The sequence below is a fragment of the Amphiprion ocellaris genome, chromosome 10 (genome assembly GCF_022539595.1).
Source record: "Amphiprion ocellaris isolate individual 3 ecotype Okinawa chromosome 10, ASM2253959v1, whole genome shotgun sequence".
In the NCBI taxonomy this organism is placed as follows: Eukaryota; Metazoa; Chordata; class Actinopteri; family Pomacentridae; genus Amphiprion; species Amphiprion ocellaris.
The window spans coordinates 24,886,175-24,910,945 of record NC_072775.1 but is presented as its reverse complement, the minus strand read 5'-3'; the positions used below and the strand labels follow the sequence as shown (position 1 = coordinate 24,910,945).

The following is a 24,771-nucleotide window of genomic DNA, read 5'->3' as shown; positions in this document are numbered from 1 at the left end:
GTGTGTGTGTGTGTGTGTGTGTGTGTGTGTGTGTGTGTGTGTGTGTGTGCGCGCGCGCGTGTGCATGCGTGTGTGTGTCTGGGAGGGGGACAGCTTGGAAGAGAGGTGAAGATAGTTTGTTTATGTGTCTGTCATAACTGTGTAGAAGATCATTCCAAAATGCCGTCCCTCAAGCAGGACAGTCTTTGGCAGAGGAATCTAACAAGGGTCTGAAGGCTCTCAGACTTAAAGTGAATCAGTGTTTATGGATGAGTTGGCTGGAAGAGGAACACCATGGCTGTTTCTCATCTGCTTCACTCACTTTCAACCCTTCAGTACTCGTCACAAAATGCTTCAGTTGTGTTGTGAAATGGGAATATTCAGATTTAGCGTTAGCGTTCATGAGAATGCTATTAGTCAGTGCCTATGTGATATTTTGTGTTTCTGCAACAGCCTTTTAAATATGATCTGCAATACTTCTCACTATGATCTGGCCTTTGTTTATCTGAATGTTTTGCCCCTCGCTCTTTGACCCTCACTAAATGGTCTCAGCTTAGCCAAGAAGTAATGGACCGAAGGTTGTTTTAAAAAAAATAAATTTTGCTGATGGAAAAGAACAGCTTGAAGAAAAAGATACAATGAAAGAGAAGTGAACAATGGCAGGCAGACAAGCAAGCAGATGGTTCAAACAGTTCAACAGCTTTGTGAGCTACTGGCAGGCGGAATGTTTTAATATTTGAAGGGTGCAAGATATTTGTATGCCCCCAGTGCTTGAAAAGAAACTTTATCCCTGTGCTGACCACAAAGGCTGCATTTGATAAAACACTGGGAGAAATCTGGAGAGCATTATACATTTTTCTTCCTCTGTGCTCCTTGGTTAATTGTTGTCCTTGTACAGTTTTGAAATTCCATCTGTCTTTTGGATCTTTCAAGATGTGCTCTCTGGAAAAGTAGGTTTGTTGTGTCAAGATTGTTCAGAGGTGTGTGCAAAGTACAGAACATACTGGAGTAAATTATGGCTACAAGCGATTTATGTTCCAGAGTATCTATTTTAAACTCTAAAACATCTGCAAGAGTAACAGCTATGAAACTGTTGATTTTAGAAAGCATGATCTGCCTTGATGGTGCTGCTGAAAGTTCAGTGACACAGACAGGTCAGGGTAATGGCTTTATTAGAATTATTTCTTTAGTTCAAAATAGTCCAGTGAATTAAACAAGGTTAAAGCAAGGCCTGTGGACTATCCCAAGTAACCCGAATAATGTCTAAGGAATGACAAGATGTCAATATATTCTATAAAAACATATAATTTATGATTAAGGCACTCTTTTTTTCTCTATCCTCTGCATGTGTTCATTTGAGTTTTACTGGGTCAAACTGCAGATGCTTTAGACACATTTCTAAATGTGTTTTCCAGGTGTATTAATATCCCCCAGCTGTTCCCAAAAGCAAAGCGCTCGCCACACCTGGCCACAAACAATAATCTTTCAACTTCGTAATTACGTGCTAGTTTTCAGGCATAGGTAGAAACTATGCATCATTTATGTATATTGTTGGGTAGGCCTGCAAGATGGAATAATTTGTGGCCCATTCAAAAGTCTATAAACCAAAGATATTCAATCTACAGTGATATAAAAGAAAACAACAGAATGTTGAGTATTTTTCCTTGAAAATGATTGAAATGATTTGTCAGTTATATGAATTGATTTCTCTGTGATTAACTGGTAAATTGACCTGCCAGCTGACCAATACTTTCTTTTTGTGTGGATGCATATGGCTACATTGAAGTCTACTTGAAGTACAGTCAGAGATATGGGGATTTTTGTAGAGAATTGCAGATTTGTCCCTTGAATTTGTCCCAAATGTAAAACTACTGCTGCATAATTTAAAGTTCCCAAGTGGCATTTCCGCTTGTCTGTATACAGCCCCAAATAATTCAGTTCAGCTTAGTACAACTTTGTTAACCCTTCAGGGTGGGTACACACAGTAGACAGGAAACAAACAGCAATCTCAAAACCATTTTTTAGAGTAAAAGCATGGATGGTTTTAATTCTTGCCAACCCCAGCAAAAGAAGCAGTCTGAGACGAATTTCTGCTCATCAGGCTTGAAAAGACAGAAAAAAAAATTAAGGTTGTGTCCTCCAGATATCTATATTCTGATTGCTGATAAAAGTGTCTAAATCAAGTATGGTTTTAATTTTGGGGAGTCCAAAACAGACTACATTTTTGTTTATGCATCTAAATTAGTTCAGTAAAGGCAGGACTGGAAAACCCCTACGTCTTCTACCATCTCTGATCTGACGCCATCAGGAGCTGTATGCATCTAATCAAAATCTTAAGTTTTGAGGTCAGCCATGTGCCTAATATTTTTAGATGAAGTAATGTATGTTTGTAATCAGATGGCAAGTACTCGCCTCATCACAATCCCACCATTCCTGTAAACCTCTGAGCGGCAATCAAAAGCTTGTATTTGAGGAATTTTATGGTCTGTTGAGGACTTGTAGTGCTGCCCATTATTAGTTGTTTATCAGTCTGCCAGTACTTTTTCTTGAGTGATTTCTGCTCCTTGTGGGTCAGAGTTATGAGTCAAGACGGATACTTCTCACAGTAGACAATGTGGTCAATAGCCCAAAGAAATCCAGCAGTGTCTTATTACTGTTAAACCTCTTAGCAAAAAATCAGAAGTGAAATGTGGACACATGAGGAAAAAACAGTGGTATGTATATTGGAAATAATCTTGTGTTTATTTTTTTTTTTTGTTTTCTTAAAAGCAAATGCGTTGCCTGTGGGTAAAATACAGTAGACCAGACTTTACTTTTCTTTCATCAGTGTCTCATCTTTTTCAGTTTGTTCTTTTATGTGCTCAGACAAATGGTTGTTGTTACAGTTGTGAGATGAAGGTTAACATGTGTTGGGGCGTCTTGTATGTACACACACATGCACAATGCACAAAGACCCATTAATAAATTGATTGTAATGCAGCCTAGACAGACAATTTATCCCATTATGTCTCTGCCAACTCTGAGCAAATCCAGGGCATTGTTGTACATCATTCCTGTAATTCTTAGGAGAAACCTCAACAAATGCCAGAGAGATGTGCAATGCTACATAGACAATAACATCAACAAAAGAGATGCGGACAAGAAAGATGCGAAGTAGAGGAAGGACAGGGAATGAGAAGTCGATCAGGGAATGTGGGAGTGATTGAATCAGTGCCTGGCTTTATAAGTGGGCCCAGTGTGTGGTCTTTTCATGGTTTGTATGGCATTTTTGGATGCATATTTACTTGTTATGGTGAATTTATTGTTGCTTTCTGCAGTACCTTTTATTCTCCTTTACACACATGCAAATTTGGCTTTAAATAAAAGAGTGAGAAAGAACAAGACTGAAAAGTTGCTGTCTTTGCACACAGGATGACACAGAGAGAAGGAAGCAGACAGAGATCTGTGTCTGTTTTTAAATGCCCTATCTGGTACTTTGACTTTTGGTCCATATGTTCTAAATTATAAAGAGGACTGCAATAGTTGCAGTGCAGTCAGTGTCAGACCTGTTTGTCATTGTAGTTTTTGTTCAGTTAACAGGTGCTAGGTGAACTTACCTACCACTGTTTTTACACCAGGGATTTCACATCAGGATAATCGACACTGTAAAGATTTCCTACCACTACTAGATCATTGAGACTATGAAGTTTCAGCTATAACTTGCAGGAAGGTGGATCTGTAAGTGAATTATAGTTACAGGAAGCTGAGTACAGATTAAATAGTACAACTGCTCACAACAGTAGGTGAACTGAAGCTTACTAATAGCTCTGCATTAATCCATATGCCAAATGTCTTCATATCTTCTGGTCGTTGTTTGAATTTTTCAGTAGACTGTTGAAATATACTGGTCATGTATGGTGGGAGCATAGGCCGGTGAGGGTCTAATGTTTTCCAGAAATCTAAGCTTGTACAGATGTCGTCTCCTGTAATTTAATGCAACCTGCATGTTTGTGCTTCCTCTTTAGGGGCCACCCTGATTGTGACCTCTCTTCACCTTCGCACAGCTCTTAGGCTATTTTTCCTGTTTATTTGTTCTTATTGTTTCTTAGTCCAGATGGATTCTCAAAAAGGTCAGCTGAGGTGTTCGTATGGTTGATGAGTGTCGATGACATTCTCCAGATCAGTGGCATAGCAGTTCCTGGTTTAGAGATTCCTTAGGAGACTATCATGGAAAAAGAGCCTTTGGCTGATGGAAGGGTTGGGAGCGGGGATCTAATTTCCTTTTCCAAAGGCTCATGAAAAACAGACGGCCTCAGATAAGTACAGACCTTGCTTATTTATCTGCTGTGTAAGGGGACTTGCTGTCCCTAATGGCTGAGTGAGGGGAACCGTACAATAGTTCTTTTTAAAAGCTTACAGACTCCCCTAAAGCCTTGATTCAGCCCATAAAGTTATATGTAATTAATAGTCAAGAGACCACTGCCTCTGGTACTGTACAGCATCTGCCTTGTTGTTTTATTGTCACATTTTACTATCACCATGCTAGTGCAAAGCTGGGGCAATCAAGCAAGAAGGAGCAAGTGCATACTTCATGGGTATTTGCAATGAAAGAAACATGAAATGGACAGTGTGAGTGAGTGATGTCTGGAGAATGCACAACATTACGAAATTATTTGGAAGTAAAAGTCACGTTTTAAGTGATTGACAGTTAAACTGTAAGTACAAAAAATGTCACACAAATATCAATTTCTGTCACTGAACAGTCAAAAGTCAAAGCCTGTAAGTCAAAGCTATTAAAAAAAATATATGGAGAAAATCTAATTACAATCCTTTTGGAACATTTGCAATTATATCCAATCATGTGTTGCTATCAGTGGTTTTAAGCTGATGATTTGACACCCAACAATACAGTTTCGAACAATGGACTTGATTTTGAATCAAGCTGCTCGTAGTGTTTCACTCCCAGCTGCAACTGGAAGATGTCTGATTAGCTCTTTTTTGTGCCACTGACTAGCCTCTTCTCAGTAGCAGTAGTGGCTGAAGCTCCCCGGTATTGGAGACATTTGCCAAACCAAACTGGAAGAACCTAATTTCTCAGAAACTAAGCTGACATAAATAACACTGATGGCCCTATCGTGGACCTATGGTAATGTAAATTAGGAAAGACATGGGAATTTGCAGTCAAGAAAAATGCTTCCTGTTTTGTGACTTTGTAGTCTGTGAAAATTGTTGACTTGACTTCTGCTGACACATGGCTCTCTACTTCCAGGGTGACATCCAACAGCTGCTGATAGTGGCAGACCCCAGGGCAGCCTATGACTACTGTGAACACTACAGCCCTGACTGTGAAACCCCCAACCATCACGACACCCCCCAGGCCCAGGAACCTGAGGACGAGGTCAGTCTGTGCGGCGTGTGTGTGTGTGTGTGTGTGTGTGTGTGTGTGTGTGTGTGTGTGTGTGTGTGTGTGTATGGGGGTGGGTGGCTGGGGGGCCAGGAAGGAGGGAAAAAGGAAAAGAGGAGGAAGGAATAAGGAGGATTTTACACATGGTTGGATTGGGGAGAGGTAGGGGTGAGGAGTATTTGTAGTGAGAGAATAAAGGGGAAAACAGGGAAGGAGTCAATATGGGAGTTTGAGATTTAGGGAGGATGACTGCAGGAATTTGGAAAGAGGCCTTCAGACGTGGATGCTTTTAGAAAAAGCTAGGAAGCAAAATAAAAAGTAAGAGTATCAAATGGGAGGTTTTAATAGATGAAAATAAAGTGGATCAGTATGAAAGATAAGGCATAAGAGTCAAACTGAAATGTCAAATTTCACAATTCCTCAGGAAATTTGTTGAATAAAGTGGAGAATGCTACACTGTTTAGTCTATAAACAATGCTGCAAGAAGTTTTCCCCTTTTATAGCTCATTTGGAAAGACTTTTACTTTGTTATACCACTTGAATAGTTAAAGATTCCTACTATTCTATACAGCACATTCTGAGTCATCATGAGGCCCTGCACAGTCAGTGCTGTTGTGTTCATCTTGCATTATCTGGCAACTTTCAACTCAAGGAACTCAGGGAATTGCAAGGCACTGTATACATTTACAGGAACAACCTCCCAATCAGCTCTTTTAGCCTTTCTGTTTCAGAAATATATCATCACATTTTCCTGTTTCCCAAATTCCATTTTGAATATTTGTCTTACTTTAAACTAGGGCTTTTTCATTCTTCCAGAAATAAACAAGCACAAAATATTTTCGACAAATTACATTAACAGCTTTACAAACATTCCTCCAGGCAGAAGTACTCAGAAAGAGAGAGATCTGTGTAGGTTTCTATGCCAGCTTCAGTCTGTCTCTTTCTATGCTCTGTGTTTTCCTAGCTGTAACGTGCTCACATATCACAATACAAATTTTATTGCCACTGGCTGCAAAACATCACTTGTTGCTTCTATGGCCCAGTCTCTTAATTGAAATACAGTGCTTTGTGTTAGGGCTACACTTTTCTTTTTTTCATCTTCATTTTTTGTTATTTTTGCTAGTTCAAGCCTTTCTGCTGGCTGACATTTTCCGTCAGTATTTCACCAAATAACTGATGAGCTCAGACTGGAAACTTTTGTTTTTTTCCCTGCCACAAAGTCTGAGCCCACTTTGGAGTGGCCCCGTGATTTATATCACTAACGAGTTCTGCAGGCTCTGCCCAGACTCCCAGGGAAATATAAGCTTTTCCTTCCCCATCTAGGTTTCCAGTACCTGGAAAAGCAGAGTTTAGATTGCTGTTTTTAGAAAAAAAATCAGGAGCTGGTTCTCTATTCAAAAATATTGGCTGTACGGTAGGTACCAGTCCTGGAAAATATTGTTTCATCATCCAGTTACTTTTCAGTGACAGCACAAGAAGCTTGTCAATTCTAAATGGAAAGCAGGGAGCAGTTTTGTTTCAAGAACACTGTAAATCTGGTTTATTCATTGTTGGGTTATAACAGGAATGTTCTTTCTACATTCCAGCTCAGTAATTTAACGTAATTTACTCCTGCACAGCTAAAAAACAGGACAAATGACTGCTGTCAAAGGTTAAATCTCAAAGCAAAGAGTTTTTTTTTCTGTCCCTCTGTATATATAAGCTCAACCTTTACAATTCCACAACTCCTCAAATGTGGGGGGACCATAGCCTCTGAAGATACTCCTTAGCTGAACCATGCTGCTTTTTCTGTCACCCAGTCCCATGTCTGCAGCTGGTTTCAAGGAGGAAGAGGGAGCTTTTTCTCATGAGTACACTTCAGTATTTACATCTTTCATCCAAGTCTGTGGTGAAGGCCTTCAGCTCAGCCAAGCCCTTCAACGCCATAAATCTTTCTAAATCTTGCTTCGTTCTCCGTCTCTCTCTGTATTTTTCTCTGACCCTCTCCATCACTCCGTCAGTCTGGTTGGTCTGGCTAGGACTGCTCTCTTCTGTGACCTCTCTCTCTGGGCTGTTGAACAGAGACCAGGCCAGCATTGCAGCAAGCTGTGGAGCTCGTATTATTTTTATGAGCTTAGCAGTTGTCCAGGGACTAATATTTATCCCTGTGCTGATGGAGTATTGCATATCAGGAGCTGGACTGTTAACTTAATCTACCTTGCCTCTGTTTTGACAGCGTTAGGAAAACTAAAAGTTTTCTTACAAAGGACTGAAATGACTAAATTGAATAATATCATGTGGGTTTTGGGAAGTTTGCCAGTAAAGGCCCCTCAACATTATTCAGTTAAAAGAGTAGTTTAACACATAATGCACATTGTATTTTTTGCTGAGAGTTAGATGAGAAGATCAGTAGAACTTTTATGTCTGTACTGTAATGATGAACCGGAAGCCAAAAGATGGGTAGCTTAGCTTTGCATGATTTAGCTTTACAAATACACAATTTTTAATTAACTTTGTGTGTATATATATATATATATATATATATATATATATATATATATATATATATATATATATATATATATATATATATATATTTTATTTTTATTTTTTTTTAATAAACATTTTACACTTTAAACAAGCAACATGAAATGTGTTAATTTGAGAGTTTTAGAGATACTGGTGGACGGTTTTATTTATTTACCTTAGGAGGTAGCCTGCGTCACTGTTTCCCTCTGCTTTTAGTCTTTCTGCTACGCTAAGCTAACTTCCTCCTGGCTTTAGCCTCATATTTAATGGCAAGATACAAGAGTAGTATCCATTTTCTCATCTAACTCTGGTGAAGGAAATGATAAATTGCATTTCCCAAATAACATACCAGCACAGTCAGCCATCACATGGTGTTTTATATGATGTTTCCTATCTGGTGGATCATGTTGAATGAAATCCCAATTGTAAATAGCAAGTGTGAACAGCAACATAGCAGGCCAAATTATACCTTAGTGGAATGCTTGGAGGTCTTTTTTTAAAAACATAGTTTTTCCATAGACAGTGTTTTGATTATTTAATCACATTTGCCGGTGTATTACAAGGGTGGTTTTACCCCCTGCTAGTGCTGGGCGATATGACGATACATATCGTGGGAACGATAGAAAAATGTCTATCGTGCAATTTCTCTTCTATCGTTTCTAACCTAATTTTATCAATTATTACAGCAAATATATCATTAAATAGCCTACTACGACTGTATTTGTGTTTTTTTTTGTCACTATGCATACTTTAAGTTTATATAAGTGAAAATAAAGAAGAATAAAAGAGAGATTATTCGCAAAGAAACGCCGTCTTGTGGTTTTGCGACATGACGCTGCTTTACATTCTTTGATTCTCACGCGGGTTTGCGACATGCTTTACGTTACTTAACTCATGAGTGCTGAACGATGAACGCGCAACAGGTTGAAGTTTCGTGCCCGGAGTCGCAACAGACAGAGACAACTACGCAGGCAGCCCAAGAAGAAGCCCTTTTACCAAAAAGAGGGGGTACGTCTGTGATTTGGTTACATTTTGGGTTCAAGAGGTCCGACATGGAGCAGAAGACGGCCATATGCAAACTTTGCACTACAAGGTTACATATTTCAGAAAGTTGAAAAATAGTGTTCATTTTTTATAGCTGAACTTTTGTGCAAAAATGTGTTTTTCTTCTCAGAAACTTGAAACTGTTGTGCACTTTTAAAAAAAAATTTAAAAATAGAGTTTATTTTGACAATTCAGTTTAAATAACTGTACAATTTTGAAAAAAATGTGAAGGCTACTGTACCTCTGCCACAGCTGTTTTCATTTGATACATTTATATTGCTGCACTAAAATGTATGTTTCTCATTTGTGACGGTTCAGTTAAATGTCACTTCAAAATAAAGTTGGAGAAAAGTAAGGAATGCAATTTTTGTCAAACTTTTCAGAGAATAACTGACAACATACTTTATTGTACGGTGGCCGAGAGGTGCAAACCAAATTTACATAATGCAAAACACTTTTACAACCTCCAAGACAAATTTACAAGCGACAAAACACTTTTACAAGTTCGAAAACACTTTTACAAATCTAAAAACACTTTTACATAATGCAAAACACTTTTACAACCTCCAAGACAAATTTACAAGCGACAAAACACTTTTACAAGTTCGAAAACACTTTTACAAGTCCGAAAACACTTTTACAAGTACGAAAACACTTTTACAAAGCCAAATGTAACCGGAAAGGGAATATCCCAACTCCGGGGCTGAAGCGGAAGTGACGACGAGGAGCGGCTAATGCACTCTGTCGGTCTGATCTGCGCCATTTAAACACTCTAAAGACCGTCCACACGAAAAACAAAACCGCGTCAATCGGTTCATATGTTCCCCACAAAACGGGCAAAACATCACCCGCTCGCTTGGTTCACCATCAACAACAACCAAAAGTTGCATTAGCCGCTCCTCGTTGTCACTTCCGGTTCAAACCCGGAGTTGGAACATTCCCTTTCCGGTTACATTTGGCTTTGTAAAAGTGTTTTCGGACTTGTAAAAGTGTTTTCGGACTTGTAAAAGTGTTTTCGAACTTGTAAAAGTGTTTTGTCGCTTGTAAATTTGTCTTGGAGGTTGTAAAAGTGTTTTGCATTATGTAAAAGTGTTTTTAGATTTGTAAAAGTGTTTTTGGACTTGTAAAAGTGTTTTGTCGCTTGTAAATTTGTCTTGGAGGTTGTAAAAGTGTTTTGCATTATGTAAATTTGGTTTGCACCTCTCGGCCACCGTATTATTGTGGTATATCGTGATATACATCGTTATCGTGATATAAAATAATTAGGGCTGGGACTTTAACGCGTTAATTTAGATTAATTAATTGCAGCGAAAATAACACGTTAGAAATAATAACGCAATTAATTGCACCCTCCTCAGTTCCCTCATTTCTGGCACACCGGTAACGCTGATGAACACTCCAGCCCAGTAGGTGGCGGTAATGACCCTAAAGTCTGTTTGTAGCCATGAAGAAGAAGCACAGGAAGTACTGAGTGAAGTCAGGCACTGGTGAACACTGAAGGAAGGTGAGATTGAGCTTGTTGGGCAGAAAGTTTCCTTTTAAAAATCTTCCTGATGGCAGCTTGGATAAAAGCCTGGTTGTGTGCAAATTGTACAACAAAGAGTTTTCTGATCATTGCGTCACTTCAAGCTGACGGCATCACCTCAATGTAAAACATGTTGCTGTTAGCACCAGAGCTAACGTTAGCTACGAGTCATGCTAACGGCTAACGATGTAGCCATCCCATAATAGACCACTTGTCTAGACAGTGCTTGAGTTTACAGAAAGCCTTAAAATGTTGAATAAAATCGCTATAATTGCACTTAGATTTGCAGTAATCTGTGAATGTAGCAGACAGATGAAAAATGCAGATAAATAGAAATGAAACATTTTTGTGGTTTAAGTTTTTACTCCGAGGAGGCTCTGCCTCCTTGGAGGAGGAATAACCTAAACAACAAAAAATATCTCTTTTAATAACTTAATTCTAAACTTTGTTTATAAAAAAATTACATAAATAAAAATTGATATTCCTATCAAAAGAACCATCAAAATTACACCATTTATCAGACCCAGAAAAGATGAAAACAGAATGAATCTCTGGATTTTCAACTTTCTGAAGCTCCTTGAACTACTTATGCTGATTTTATGTGCCATACAGTGGAAAAAACAACTAAATTCAGGCTTTAAGTCATCAAAATCACTTTTTTTCTATATGTCCCATTTTCTTTTTTAAAAATAAATTTTAAATTATAAACACGTATATGTCTATTCATTGGTTCAACTGTCAACCACAATTTTATTTGAATTGAAAAACTTCACTTATTGTGTCAAATATTGCTATTTGACAAAACTGCAACTAATTGTGATTAATTAATTACAAAGCCTGTAATTAATTAGATTAATTTTTTTTAATCGCGTCCCACCACTAAAAGTAATCCATATCGTGTTATATGATTTTTTCCATATTGCCCAGCACTACTCCCTGCTACTGTATTCTGTATGGTCCACATTATTTACCAACATGTAGTAACTCAAGACAGCTTGAATTTTTGTTTTAAAGCACCATTAATGAAAGCCGCGGGATACAAATTAAGCAGCAGAGGCAGATAAGTTTTCACTGGCATCACATTAACCCTCTAACATCCTGTTAGAAGCAAACGAGTCTTTCTTGCTGTTTGCTTGGTTACACACATGAACGTCTCCCTTGAGAAGCTTGGGGAGTTTCAGAAAAGGGAAAGCATCAAGGAATGTTGCATTCATCCATATGCAAAATGATAAGGTTTTTTAATATGGATGTGAATTTTTTCCATATACCATTGGACCATGTTATTTCTAAAACAGCATGATGACACAAACTATTTTATTGATTATTTGGTTTAAATCTGAGGTTTAAACACAAGCTCTCATATGCCATGTAAATAGTGTACAGTATGCCTTTTAGGCATTGTGCTGCTTTATTTACATGAATGCACTAATTAATTGATTGCCCCCCGTGGCTTTTTTGTTGCAGTACACTAACTATGACTATGGTGAGTTCTATGACTACAGTGAAGGAGAGGTAACCACTGATGCTCCCCCAAGTGAAGGAGCCAAGACTGAGGTAACACTTCACTAATACAGTTATCATGGCTGTTGCCATGAATAACATATACATTGTTTGTCATTGTCGCTTTCTTGTCCCCTCTTTCACCATTGACCTTATGTCATGACTAAATGACTTATTGTTTTACAGACATTTCTCTTGTGTTTGATATCCTAAATACATCTTCTTCTAAAACAGTAAGTCTCCCCAGATGTATTAGGGTTAATGATATTTCCCTAATCTCCCAAGTGATACCGATGCTGTGGAAGGATGTGCTGTACGCAGAATAAACTAGGGCTGGACCCGAATATCCGAATATTCGGTCCCGACGGTGGTATCCGGATATTAATTTTGAGATCCGAATATCCCCACCCCCACCCCCCTGTCGGACGTTACGGAGCAGACCAAATATTCGGATATTCGTCATTAATAGGGCCCGAATATCCGGAGCCCAGAAACTGCTATTTGGGCCCGCCCTAGAATAAACAACTGCATTTTCTCAAATCTCAAACTGTCTTTGTGTTGTTCTTGCTCTGATTTCAGACAAATGCAGGTGGAGACTACTACACGGGTGAGTATGACTACACCACAGTGGACGGAAGTCAGCCTGAAACTCCCACTGAGACTGCAGGACAAGGCCAGGTACTAAGGCATATTTTTAAGAAGATCAAGAGCTACACCTAGTATTTTTGTTTGCAAGATGTGATATGAACCCAGTAACAACATGTTTGATAATTAAGCTTCAGAAAAATGTCCTTAGAGCAATACAGTCATAAAATTACAAAGCAGTTTATAGTATAATTGTGGTTGATTACTTCTGCAGCAGCCCGTGAACGCACATACACACTAAATGTTTCTGGCTACCCATATGCCACATATGGAATATTCATATTGTCCTGTCACAAGACGAGGACTGGAAAAGGTTCATTGTGCTGTGCCCTTGTATACATAGCAAGGAACACTCAGCAGATTTTCTTAAGAAGCTTTGGAACGATCATGAGACATTGTGGTAGCTGAAAAATTCTGGAGACTAAAACCAATTTTTAGGAAAACATAGTTGCAGCTGCAAATAATTGCCTGACAACCTCATTAGGTACTTTCATTTAGCATTTTTTTGTGTTCAGGATTGTTGTGAAATAAGAAGTGTTGACCACAGAAATAGTGGATTACTTTTGTCCTGTGGGTACATTTTTTATTATCATGGAAAATTCTCTGTTTAACTCATTTAAAAATGAACATTCGGATTTCTATTTTTAAATTACCGGTTTAATGGTTTAAAATTAAATGGCATCACCAGCAACAAAACATATTTTTATGACCGTCTTTGGTGGTTGAAATCCAGCAAGGCCCCACTAACATCAAACATCTCACGCCACCCCTTGATTTCCATGAGAAACCGCCTCCATCAAACAGAGTTTGGAAAAAACTAAAGCAGGAAAACTTATAATAAACGAACCATGACTGATAGAATCATTGGAAAATCAGTAGACAGACGCATCTCCTGTGTCTCTGCCTTACTCTCAGTTTGGCAGATCCTGTTCTAATTTGTACTGAACTATCGCATAAAGCTAGAGATAATAAGGAACATTTGGAGATTTAACTAAAACAATACGATGATGTGCTCTGCCAGCCAAATGACTGCTAATTGCATCGTGATGTATCTTGAGGTGGATAATGCATCTTCAATTAGCTTGAGACACAGCATCCTTTCAAAATGACAGGATGGGGCTAACCAAGGAAAGTACACATCTGCTGTCCCATGCTGGAACATATGTCTGACTCCTGAGGTCTTTTATGCATTGGACCACATTTTAGGCAATGAGATACAGCCCGCAGACAATTTACAAAATACTATTGGTTGATGCTCTTGCTAAACGTGCATTGTTCTTTAGTGTTGTCAGTAGTTGGCTGAATCCCCAGACTTGGCAGTATTACTATTATGCCACCTAGACTTAGTTAGTGTTTTATAGTTTGCTGCCCATTTGTGTAAATACGTAATTAGATTTGTGATATTCCAAATTATACACTGTGTAATAAGTATGATTAGAGATTTTTGCAAGTGTTGGGTCAGTAGGCTAAAAGAAGCGCACTAGAAAGTTAATAGTTGGGAATTCAAGTCTTGTGTAGGTAAATAGGGAAGTTATGCCTGAAGCACTTTCACAGAATATTTAACCTCTAATAATTCTTCCTAGTATGCCTTGCATCACAATAAGATCCCATGAAGTGAATTTTATCTTACTTATTTTCTGTGTTGTTGTAGTGTCCTCAACTTAAAGTTACTAAAGAAAATGATATTGTACGTAACTTGTCATGACACTGATTGACATTTTCCACCAAGCAATGCTTGGAAATCAAAGAGGAATTATTTCTGTACAGTCACTTTTTCCTAGGTGCTGCAGATTTTGCACAAATAAGAATTTTCTTTTCATTCTCAACATTAAAGATTTTCACTTCATTGGATCTTTAGCAGCTCTTCAAATGTGTTTGTGTAAACATGTGCATTTGGCTTTATGACTGAAATGAAAGTATATATAGTTAAACTCATCCTTCATACTGTAATCTTAATATATTTGCTTTGAAGAAAACATCAGTGTGTCAATGAAAATATTGATATAAAATGCAATTATAGATGTTAATGTTTGTTACATATTAACAAAACATATGTTGATTCTCACATATGTGCAGTTTTGAATACTGTCCCAAATAAGACACGTGGATGTGTTCACAACTAAGTTGAAACTTAGTGAAGTTTTACTTAGTTGGTGTCCAGTAATGTTGCTTAAACAAAATGCTAAATACTAATGCTTTGACTGTAAAACACAAAAAATAACAAATCATGTGAATCACTGAAGATGTTCACATGGTAACATTGCACTAATCAAATCTCAATGTTCCCTCCCATCTGAAACCCTGTGCCTGCTCTTTGCGATGCCTGGATTGATCCCAGAGTTACGAGGGGGAAATAGTGGATGATTACATCACCGGTGTGGAACAGGTTGGGATGGACCCCACTGTTGCCGTGGAAACTGCTGCCCCAGTTGACCCTAAGGAGAAGGTGGAACCTGCTACTGATGTGTATGAGTTTAAGGAATATGACCTGAAGGAATATGACAACAAAGAGTTTGTAGAGAAACCATATGAGTACGGTGATTATGGTGATTACAACCCCACTGACGCCAAGCCTACACCTGAAACATATGAAGAAGAGTTTGGTCCTGGCGTTCCAGCGGAGACAGACATCAGAGAGAGCAGTGTAAGTGGTGCAGTGATCAGGACTGTTGGTGGGGGAGAGTACGGAGGTGGTGTTCAGGAATGTGGAAAGATGGTGAAGATGCTGGTGACATTTGTTTGATGGGGTGTGTGCAGCGGCCTGTTTGTTATTTCTAATGGTTTTAGCTTGAAGAATTCTACATATACAAGCACAAAACACACATGCATAAGCCAGCACAAACACACATCTTATCCTCCACGGATAAACAGATGTCGACACAGCTGTCAGCACAGGCACTCCCTCTATAACCTCCTGCTCCCAATGACCTCTGCACTTTTTTAAAGACATGCCTCACCCTGCTTATCTCACCACTGATCTGTTTGGATTACACTACCGTTCAAAAATTTGGGGTCATTTAGTAATGTTCTTATTTTTGAAAGAAAAGCAGTTTTTTTCAATGAAGATAACATTAAATTAATCAGAAATATAGTCTAGAAGTTGTTAATGTGGTAAATGATTATTCTGGCTTGAAACAGCTGCTTTTTAATGGAATATCTGCAATGGGGTTCAGAGGCCTATTTTCAGCAACCATCACTCCTGTGTTCTAATGCTACATTGTGTTAGCTAATGGTGTTGAAAGGCTAACTGATGGTTAGAAAACCCTTGTGCAATTATGTTAGCACATGAACAAAAGTGTGAGTTTTCATAGAAAACATGAAATTGCCTCGGTGACCCTAAACTTTTGAATGGTTTACATGGGGACAAACTCTTTGCAAAAGTTTTTTTTCTTTTCCCCATATCCATCTTGACCCAAATCTACAACCAGACAGAAATAGCTGAGCCAGTGTCTGTCATGGCTTGTTTCCAGGCCTCTGCTTTGCCTAGGGATTCCAGATTCTCAGGGGTAGGAAATGACAGTCTCTATCTGGATGTTGGCTTGAGATCTGTCTGCTTTGCATTAATCTCAACAGCTCTATTAGTGATCTCCACTCTACAATCACAGCCCTTCTCTATGGCTTTCTCATTAAGTACCGGTTTCCTCTTTATGCTAAACTGTACAGTCTAGTGGGTTTTGAACTCACTGCTGAAGTTAGTTTTTGAATTCCTTTCATGTGAAGTCATTGTATGGATAGTGTCTGGTAACAACCTCAGCATTGGTGCACTGTTGGGATCCTTTTTTTTTTTGCAGTTCCTGGCTTTAACCCTTTAACGTTCTGCTCAACCAAATGGTAGAGCAAATTTTGACTCACTATATTTTATTGAAAAATATATTTTAGATAATTTCACCTGTTTTAGCCATCTCTGCCACTCGGTTGAGGTACATTATACTAAAAAAGAATACTAGATGTCACTTTGTTTTGAAATAGCATGCAGAAGAAGTGACTGTGCTCACAGGAAGTTAGCAAGAGCAAAATCACTCCTGACATGAGGCCTCTGTTTGCTGTGATTTTCAAAGATAAGCTAATATTTTTTGACATATTGTCATGTCTAAGGAGTTACTGAACATAACTGTGTAAATTGAAACATAAAAAAAAGACCTAAAAGGGTCAAAGCATGCTCTACTGTTTGGTAGAGGTCAATATTTCCAAAATCGGGGGGTCTGTTCATTTAAAAAAAAAAAAAAAAAAAAAAATTGTTGTTATTAGTGCCCCGAGGAAATAAAAAATATAAAGAAATATTTTTTTCATTGCTTTTTTCTTAGTGAGGACATTAAAGGGTTAAGGACACCTAATAAATAGAAGTCGGCCCTAATTCTAAATTATAGCCTCTTGCAAAATGGTTCTGGAGGTTAATTTTTCCATCAGGCAGAGAAAAAGCTGCTTTTGTCTTGAGAACTACCTAAATCATTTAAAGCCCGCAGAACAATAGACAGTATTTTTCTGAGCTTTTCTTTGCGGTTTTGTTGTGTTTTAAAGCAACCTCTATAAAAGAGATGACACCTGGGAAACAAAGCACAACACCTGCTGCTCATTGGTCTCACATTTTGCATTTTTGGCTTTCAAACCACTGATGCTGTGTCTTCACATGTAAACGTCTGGCTTATTATTGTACAGAGGAACTCACCTGTTCTGTTTTATGTCCATAGATGGGTGGAGGTCACAGCTACCTGGGAGAAAAAGGAGAGAAGGGTGAACCTGCTGTCATTGAGCCAGTAAGTGTTTTAATTCTGTGATAAAGCGATAAAGTGGACACAGTGCAAGCTATTTCTCATTGATTACCTAAGTTGATGCATTTTAGTACATAGACATTTACAAATCCACCTAAGTTCATGTTTTTAGACAGGAATACTTCCAAGACTTCCAAACTTAAATGAATACATGATAGATGTGCTGTAAGATGCAAGAAATACTGTTGTGTGTCTCCACAATGGTGTGTCTATTTGTCAATCTGGCTAGGCAGTATTAACAAGGCATCTATCAAAAATTTGGTGTCTTTCATTTCTGTTATTTTAACTAACATGTTCAGATAAGTGGCGTATTTTTCAAATTAGTATTGACTAGCTTTCATATTAACTTCAGTTGAATGCAGTGATTTATAAGTCTATAAAAGTCCTGAATCAGATTCCCTGCATATTTTCTGAGGAATGTGGTTTCTTTTATCCATTCTCTTGAACAAATATGTACAAATATGGATATGCAGTCATTTGCATTGCAATACAGTTTGCAATGCAACTGAATAGTCGGTCATTATTTTTTCTTAAAGCCAAGATTTTCTTCCATTCTGGTGAGATTGAATATCCATCTTTTATCTAAGGCTCATAGACTAAATAACCACTGTCTACACAAAATGCCGCAGAAATCTTTACAGAGTGTCCTATACAATTTACCACTGCAGGCTGAACAGTGACTGAAATAGAACCAGCAGTTAAGATTTCCCTTCCCATAGCGTCTGTACCACCACAGGCTTTCATCCAAATCTTTGACCACACGCACATTATAGAATACAACATCAGATAGCAGCAGCATTGTTAACGCTTTGAGCATTTAGTTAAAAGTAAACCTCTCAACCTCAAACCCAAAGTGCCCAGTGTCTCTCATTTTTCCCCCGTCCTCTGTTGTCTGTGGATTTACAGGCTACCCTATAATGCTACTGTATCCACTTTTTTCCTTTTTCAGGGGATGCTTATAGAAGGACCCCAAGGAGCCCCCGGCCAAGCAGTGAGTATCACATTCTCCCACACTCCTGTCTGCCTTCCACAGATGGAGAACAGCTAAAGAGGGAAAAAATGTCTTTATGGAAAGAGCGTCAGCCCTGATCGCCAGTGAAGCTTGAGTTTTGAGAGACAGTCAAAATGTGTATTTGTGCATGAATCTGTGTATGTCTGTGTCTCCGTGTGTGAGTCCTTGACAGAAATGTGTGTGTGTGTGTGTGTGTGTGTGTGTGTGGTTTGGGGGGGGGGGGGGGGTCGTTTGAGGTATTTTATTTTGGGGCTTATTTCTTTTAAACCCATGTCTTTGCTTCTGTATTTGTTGGACTATGCATGTGAAGTTTTGGATAGATTGACTGTGGTGGGAAAGCTGGTTAGCAGCAGCTTTGTGACTATATGCTAAGTGTGTGTGTCTCTGTGTCTGGTTTCAGGGTGTTCCTGGTACCCCAGGATTGCAAGGTCCCCCAGGTCCCCCAGGAGATCCTGGTGAAAGGGTGAGTGAAGTCGGGCCTCATTTCACAGTCGACTACAGATGTGTCTGAGGAGCTCTGTCACCCATTTTCTAATAATTGTTAATGTTAATTATCAACCAAAATATTACTTACCAACCAAAACACTTTTTTTCATACTGTAAATGATAAAACTCACTGAAATACTACCTTCAACCTTAAATTCCCCTGCATTTGTTTTCCTACTGTCTTCTTGACTGGAAAACTGTGAAGTACCGTTTCATTGCCATGGAATGAACATTGCAATTGGATGCAGCTTGCTACTGCGGCTGTAGGAGGGATTAATGCGGAGTGGCACGGGAAAAGGAGATGCCCATGAACTGTCAGTATAGCAACTAAAAGAAGTTCTGAGAAACAGCTGCGTTGGTATGCTCTGGGATTGCTGAGAAGTTCAAGGAGTTTGCTGTAAATGATGCTAAAGCCTAAATTAGCTCCATTATCTATCTTGATTGATTGGTTGACAGAGAATAGGTGCCTGACCCCTCCAGAGAGCTAGATCTCAGCTTGTTTTAATGAAATGTGGTGATTGCCCTCGCACCTCTTTCATCATCCTTTTAGCACATCTCATCTGTCTCTAGAAGTTAACCATTTAATTGCCAACAAAAAAAATACCCCAACACGCCTCCTCCAGTATAACCAACAGCCCTCACCAGTAGAAAAGGCCTATTGTTCCACAGGGTCAAAGTGATCAAAAAATATTTTGTTGGTCCAAAAATCTCTCCCCCTCTCTTCATTTCCTCCCGTGAGAGACAGTCTTGCTGAGGATTGACAGGGGGATTAAAAGTGACTTGTGGTTTTCCGTTGCGCAGTATCTGCCTGCACTCAGCATTTGATCTGCTCATTTCTCTCATGATCACCCTCTCACTCCTTTCCACCCAAACATCACTTTCCCAACCATGTAGAAGCATCATTAACACTAGATACTTCTGTGCTAATGATTCAGCAATGGATGGGGAATATACTCCACCACTAGAAAAAGGCAGAATGGAACACATGGCATCAATTTGAGCCAGTCTGAGATTGCTGGCCATGACAAGACTGCTAAGTAGATCCTGGTTTCCTTGGAAGCAGTAGGTACTGCTTAGGCTTGATGTTTTTCTCTCAAAATCTAGCTACAATATAATGTAACTGTTGTTATTTAGTATTTGAGTAGCTTTGAAATTTTGCTTTTTGCATGATCTGTCTGAAATATCTCACCAACCTTGCCATTAAATTTGGCATAGACATTAACAGTCTTTCAAAGATGAATTGTAATGCATTCAATGAACCGCTCCAACTTTTTACCTGACTCCAAGGGTTCAAAATTGTCAAACACATTGTGACAATACTAACTAGAAAAGCACTCAGAGAGTGCAGTACTCTGCCAAGGCTGTTCATTCCCTCGTATGGCATTGTCAGAAATGCGGCATTTGTTTGTTAGTTATTGATGATCAGAAATCACGGCAAAATAGAATGTGGCCATTTAATATCGATGTACCCACAAACAAAATGATGTGCTGAGCACAGGAGTGTGTAATGCATGTGTACGTTACGTACAGATACTGAATCACGTAACCTAAATATGTAGCGGGTGGCGGGAATTGTGGGACTCACAAACACCGCCGCAATTTAAATAATTGTTCCTTGTATCATTTTCGATGGATAAGTCCCGATAAGTCCACAACGGTTGATTTGTTGCAGGATCACAATCATGTGATCATCAGCAGGCAGCTCACATAGTGTTCACTTGTAGTCATAGTTACAATGATGCTATGCCGTCATCTCGCAATGATATAGAAATCTTTAACAAATCCGTGGAACCCAAAGCCGCATCACTGCCAAAATGTAATCACTTGGTCCTTGTATCATTTCTGACTGTCAGGCTGGCTGCTGCCAGGCCTAGTTAGTGCCCTCCCCTCTCCTTCCTCTTTCCTTTGAGGGCAGCCCAGCAGTGTAGAGGAGGCAACAGGTGTTCCCCATCGGCCATAATCAGCCAGCTCATTAACAGGTAGAGTGCAACCAATCAAGCTTGATCTAGTCCACAATATAACCAGACACGACCCAGCTCTCAGGGCCGGATCGTAAAAGACATGTTCCTTCTGGACCCACCCGTTCCTGCCGTCACCACTGGACCCTGGTTATCATCTCAGAGACAAGGAAACACTCACCTGAGCCGACTCCCTCCTTCTGGCGTCCATTCCCACTCACCTGTTGCTGCTGCAAGCCATCCACCATCTGGCCTGAAGCACACTGCTCCCAAACCCTGGCTGCAACTGTGGTGAACCAGTTTTGAGCATTCCTAGTTTACTTCGTGAGTTTGTAGTCCAATTATAGTTATAGCTCTCGTTAAGAGCACCGTATTTTGGAGAAGACGTCTTTTGTAGTTACCTCTCGCTATCCTCGTAGAAATAGCCTCGTGTCTTGTTTTAGTATTCCTGAGATTGGCCTTTCTCGCCTAGGTGTTACCTACCACGAGTTAGAAATATAGTTTTGTCTTGTTACCGTTGTTACCGCTGTTAGATCCAGAGCCTTGTGCTTTCTATTTCCGTTCCTGTTAAAACCCTAATTTCCGCTTGTAGTCAAAGAAACCTTTTGTAAATAAATCAGTGTTGCTTTCAAAGACCGTCTGTTGCTTTCCTGCACCTGAGCCACACCCCTGAACCTCGTAACACTGACCTTCCCTGAAAATTTCATGCAAATCTTTTAGTCTGTTTTTGAGTAATGTTGCTAACAGACGGACAAACAAACGGACAGAGTAACAACCAACACTGATCGCCACATAACTCCGCCGCATTCCTTGGCGGAGTAATAACCATTTGCTAAATACTTTCAGGATTACCTTCATTATAAGACTAAGACTATTGCTTAAAGTTGCTAGCAGGTTAACATGTTGTGGTAGGCATGTAAAAAAGCAATACTTGATTTTTTTTTTTTTTTTTTAATATGTCGGCATGCTAATGACAGGATTAAGCTCAAAGCACATCTGAGCCTCAGCCGAGGCAGACAGAGTGCACTGAGGATGAGAGATACAACGGTAGACGGTCAAATTACAGCCTCAAGTTATAAATATAAATACAGCTCAGATTGATGAAAGCCACCAAGCTGTGTCTGAGATTTTTTCAAATTGTCCTCATAAGCATAATTTTGAATTCCTAATTTATGTAAGATGGTGATTACTCCTCTGGTGGCACTATTAAGCCACTCATTTCTAACCTCACTTATGGTGAGAATTTAAGAATAGCAAAAGCCCTCATTTTTCATTCACTGAACAGTTTAGTTTTGTTGAATTAAATGAACATTATAGCCTCATAGGGCCATGATTGTGGATTTTTAGTCTTGTAATAAAGTCAGTTTCTCCTGCAGGCAATACCCTTAGGCCAGCTAAATAAAAATACGTGCTTGCCTGTAATTGAATTCCCTCAGTTGGCTGATTAGAATAAATAACAACAATGCAGACTGTCGCAAAAATATGTTCACTTTGAAATTATTGTCATAGATAAACAAGGGTTTGCTGTGAAGAGATTAGTTGTTCAGTTCCTGCATTGTTTTCTGATGGAAAAATATATGACTAGCTTATTAACCACATCTAATTAATTGTTCCTAGCAATGCTATGCACTGGTGCACGATTAAAAAAAAAAAAAAAACAATAGCTAATAATTAGAATTCATTACAATAAAGATGTCTTTGCTAACAATAATTATGTATCACTGCAAGTTGTTTTGAATAGCATTAATGTAGTCAATGCCAATTTTATTTCATTTGGTTTGGTTGCTGACATGAGATGAAGTTGTATTTTACCATCACCCTGAGATGTGATGTTTTTATACAACCCTTTCCCCTTCCCATGAATCTCCAGGGTCCTCCAGGGCGCGCTGGTCTTCCTGGTTCCGATGGTGTCCCTGGGCCTCCAGGTACCATTCTGATGCTTCCAGTAAGTCCTTCTCCTTTCCACATCCCTACTGGACTGTCTGTCTTGTTTCTCTCACATACTGCGCAGCCTTCATCTAAGGCTCTAGCTCATGAACTCACTTCATTTAGTAAGTTTACCTCATCACCAGCAGGCCAAAGGTTTAAAGGCTTATCAGAATACTGCAAAGATTTGAACTCACACTCAGTCGGGTTGGAGTATTCAAAGTCTCACTCTGTAAAAACAACATAAGTAAATTTGATTTTTATTGTGTTTTTTTTTTTTGTTCTGTGTGGCTGACAGTTCCGTGCAGGTGGTGAGGCACACAAAGGACCTGTGGTTACAGCCCAGGAAGCTCAGGCTCAGGCCATCCTATCTCAGGCTAGAGTAAGTATCAGTGGTAAATATGTCCTCAGTGCACCGGCCTCAGTTTAGAGAACACTTTACCATGATTTTCTGAGTCTCATGTACTGTCCAATCCTGTGATTCAACTGAAACTGAATGCAACTTGATTGCAAAGTTTAAATTTTAGTTTATATGATATTCTGTGTGACCAAAGTCACTTTAATGACCTAGAAACTTTTCTAAATAATGAAAGGACAGATCACCATTCACAAGTCCCACTCATCCTATAAATTGTCTACATTCCTAAAGATATGGACCTGTGTCAGGTTGGGCAGTATATAAAGCCACAACAGATGTTCACACCCACTCAGGGGTCCTGACAACCATAGCACTGCTGAAGAACAGGTTGGATTTTGGGGCTTTCAGCAAGGTGTGATCTATAGTCAGACACATGGAGGTCATTAAGCGCTGTACAAACACTGAAAATTCACACTTTCACAACATTCTATGGAGTTGGAGGGTTGCCAAAACTGGTGTTTAGTAATGTCTAGAAAGCACTTGTCACCTTGCTATGTATGTTTTGTGCCAAAGGTTTAGCCCAAGGAAAGGAATGAACAAAGTGTGCTGAAAGGGAATTGTAGGTGCACAACATTGTGAAGCAATGCCTGCTGAAGGCAACTGAAGTGTTGCCTTCAGTATGCGCTGAACTGGTTCACTTTGAATTAGCAAGTTTTGTCATTCAGCAATCACCTTCCAAATAAGTTTCACACAACTGTTTTGGCAGAGGAACGCTGTGGTCAACCATGAGCTGGAGCAAATACGAGAATGTAAACTGAACAAGAACAAAGTATAGTTTGCCAACTGTAAGGTTCCATTTCTTACAGAGACTAAACGGGAAACTTTTTATTGGTGTTTTCGTGATTAATTGCACATCTCAGCCAATTAGTTGAACAATGCGGTGTCCAGTTCAATACCACAAATTCCTGCTTTATTGCAGGAACTACATGAAGCATTTCAACATGCAGGCCGCAGTCATTGTGCAATATTAATATTACTAGCAATGCATTTCAAGTTCTAGTTTTCATCCTGAGAAAATCTATATAAAAAGACATTGAAATGAAGCCAACCTATGTATATGAACTGATAAAAAGTAGCCTCATCAGATCTAGAAGAGAAGACGTCAGGATCACATCACCTTACATTAAAAGATTGATTGCAGAGGGTCTCTTATTTTGTAGACATGGCTGCATTTCTAATGTAAAGCTTACAGTATCCTGGTATCTTGCCTTAGAAGAAGACATATTGTCTGTTTAGTGCACATCTAACTGATGCAGATATACAGTATGTAAGAGTAACTTTGCAGTTAGTGAGTTGTTGTTTATGTTTTGTTTTGTTTTGTTTTCTGTCTGATCCACAGCTGGCAATGAGAGGTCCTCCAGGGCCAGCGGGCATGACAGGAAGATCTGGTCCTGTTGTAAGTAGCTGTTTAAACCCATTTATACATTAACACCAACACACCATTGGTGGGACTTGCTGGGATCTTTCTAGTCGACTTTGCATGTTCTCCCAGTGTTTTTCCGGGTTCTCCTTCTTCCTCCAACAGTCCAAAAGCATGCTGAGGTTAATTGGTAACTCTAAATTGTTCGTAGGTGTTAGTAGGTTAGTCGGTAAGTTAATTGAGAACTAATAATTATTT

The 24,771-nt window shown here is 39.1% G+C and overlaps 1 protein-coding gene across 6 annotated transcripts in view; it reads left to right on the top strand.

The window, feature by feature from the left end:
- Positions 1–24,771, top strand: part of LOC111574170 (collagen alpha-1(XI) chain-like) — a 94,811-nt gene that overhangs the window by 16,933 nt on the left and 53,107 nt on the right. For 3 of the 6 annotated variants that reach the window (XM_023278603.3, XM_035952088.2, XM_055014103.1), the window contains exons 5-14: positions 5,228–5,356; positions 11,904–11,993; positions 12,519–12,617; positions 14,923–15,228; positions 17,273–17,338; positions 18,303–18,344; positions 18,766–18,828; positions 22,680–22,754; positions 23,034–23,117; positions 24,493–24,549. In XM_023278603.3, the coding sequence (XP_023134371.2) occupies positions 5,228–5,356; positions 11,904–11,993; positions 12,519–12,617; positions 14,923–15,228; positions 17,273–17,338; positions 18,303–18,344; positions 18,766–18,828; positions 22,680–22,754; positions 23,034–23,117; positions 24,493–24,549 (1,011 nt within the window). The remainder of the gene's footprint in view (positions 1–5,227; positions 5,357–11,903; positions 11,994–12,518; positions 12,618–14,922; positions 15,229–17,272; positions 17,339–18,302; positions 18,345–18,765; positions 18,829–22,679; positions 22,755–23,033; positions 23,118–24,492; positions 24,550–24,771) is intronic. The other 3 variants (XM_055014104.1, XM_055014105.1, XM_055014106.1) reach the window with 3 other exon arrangements.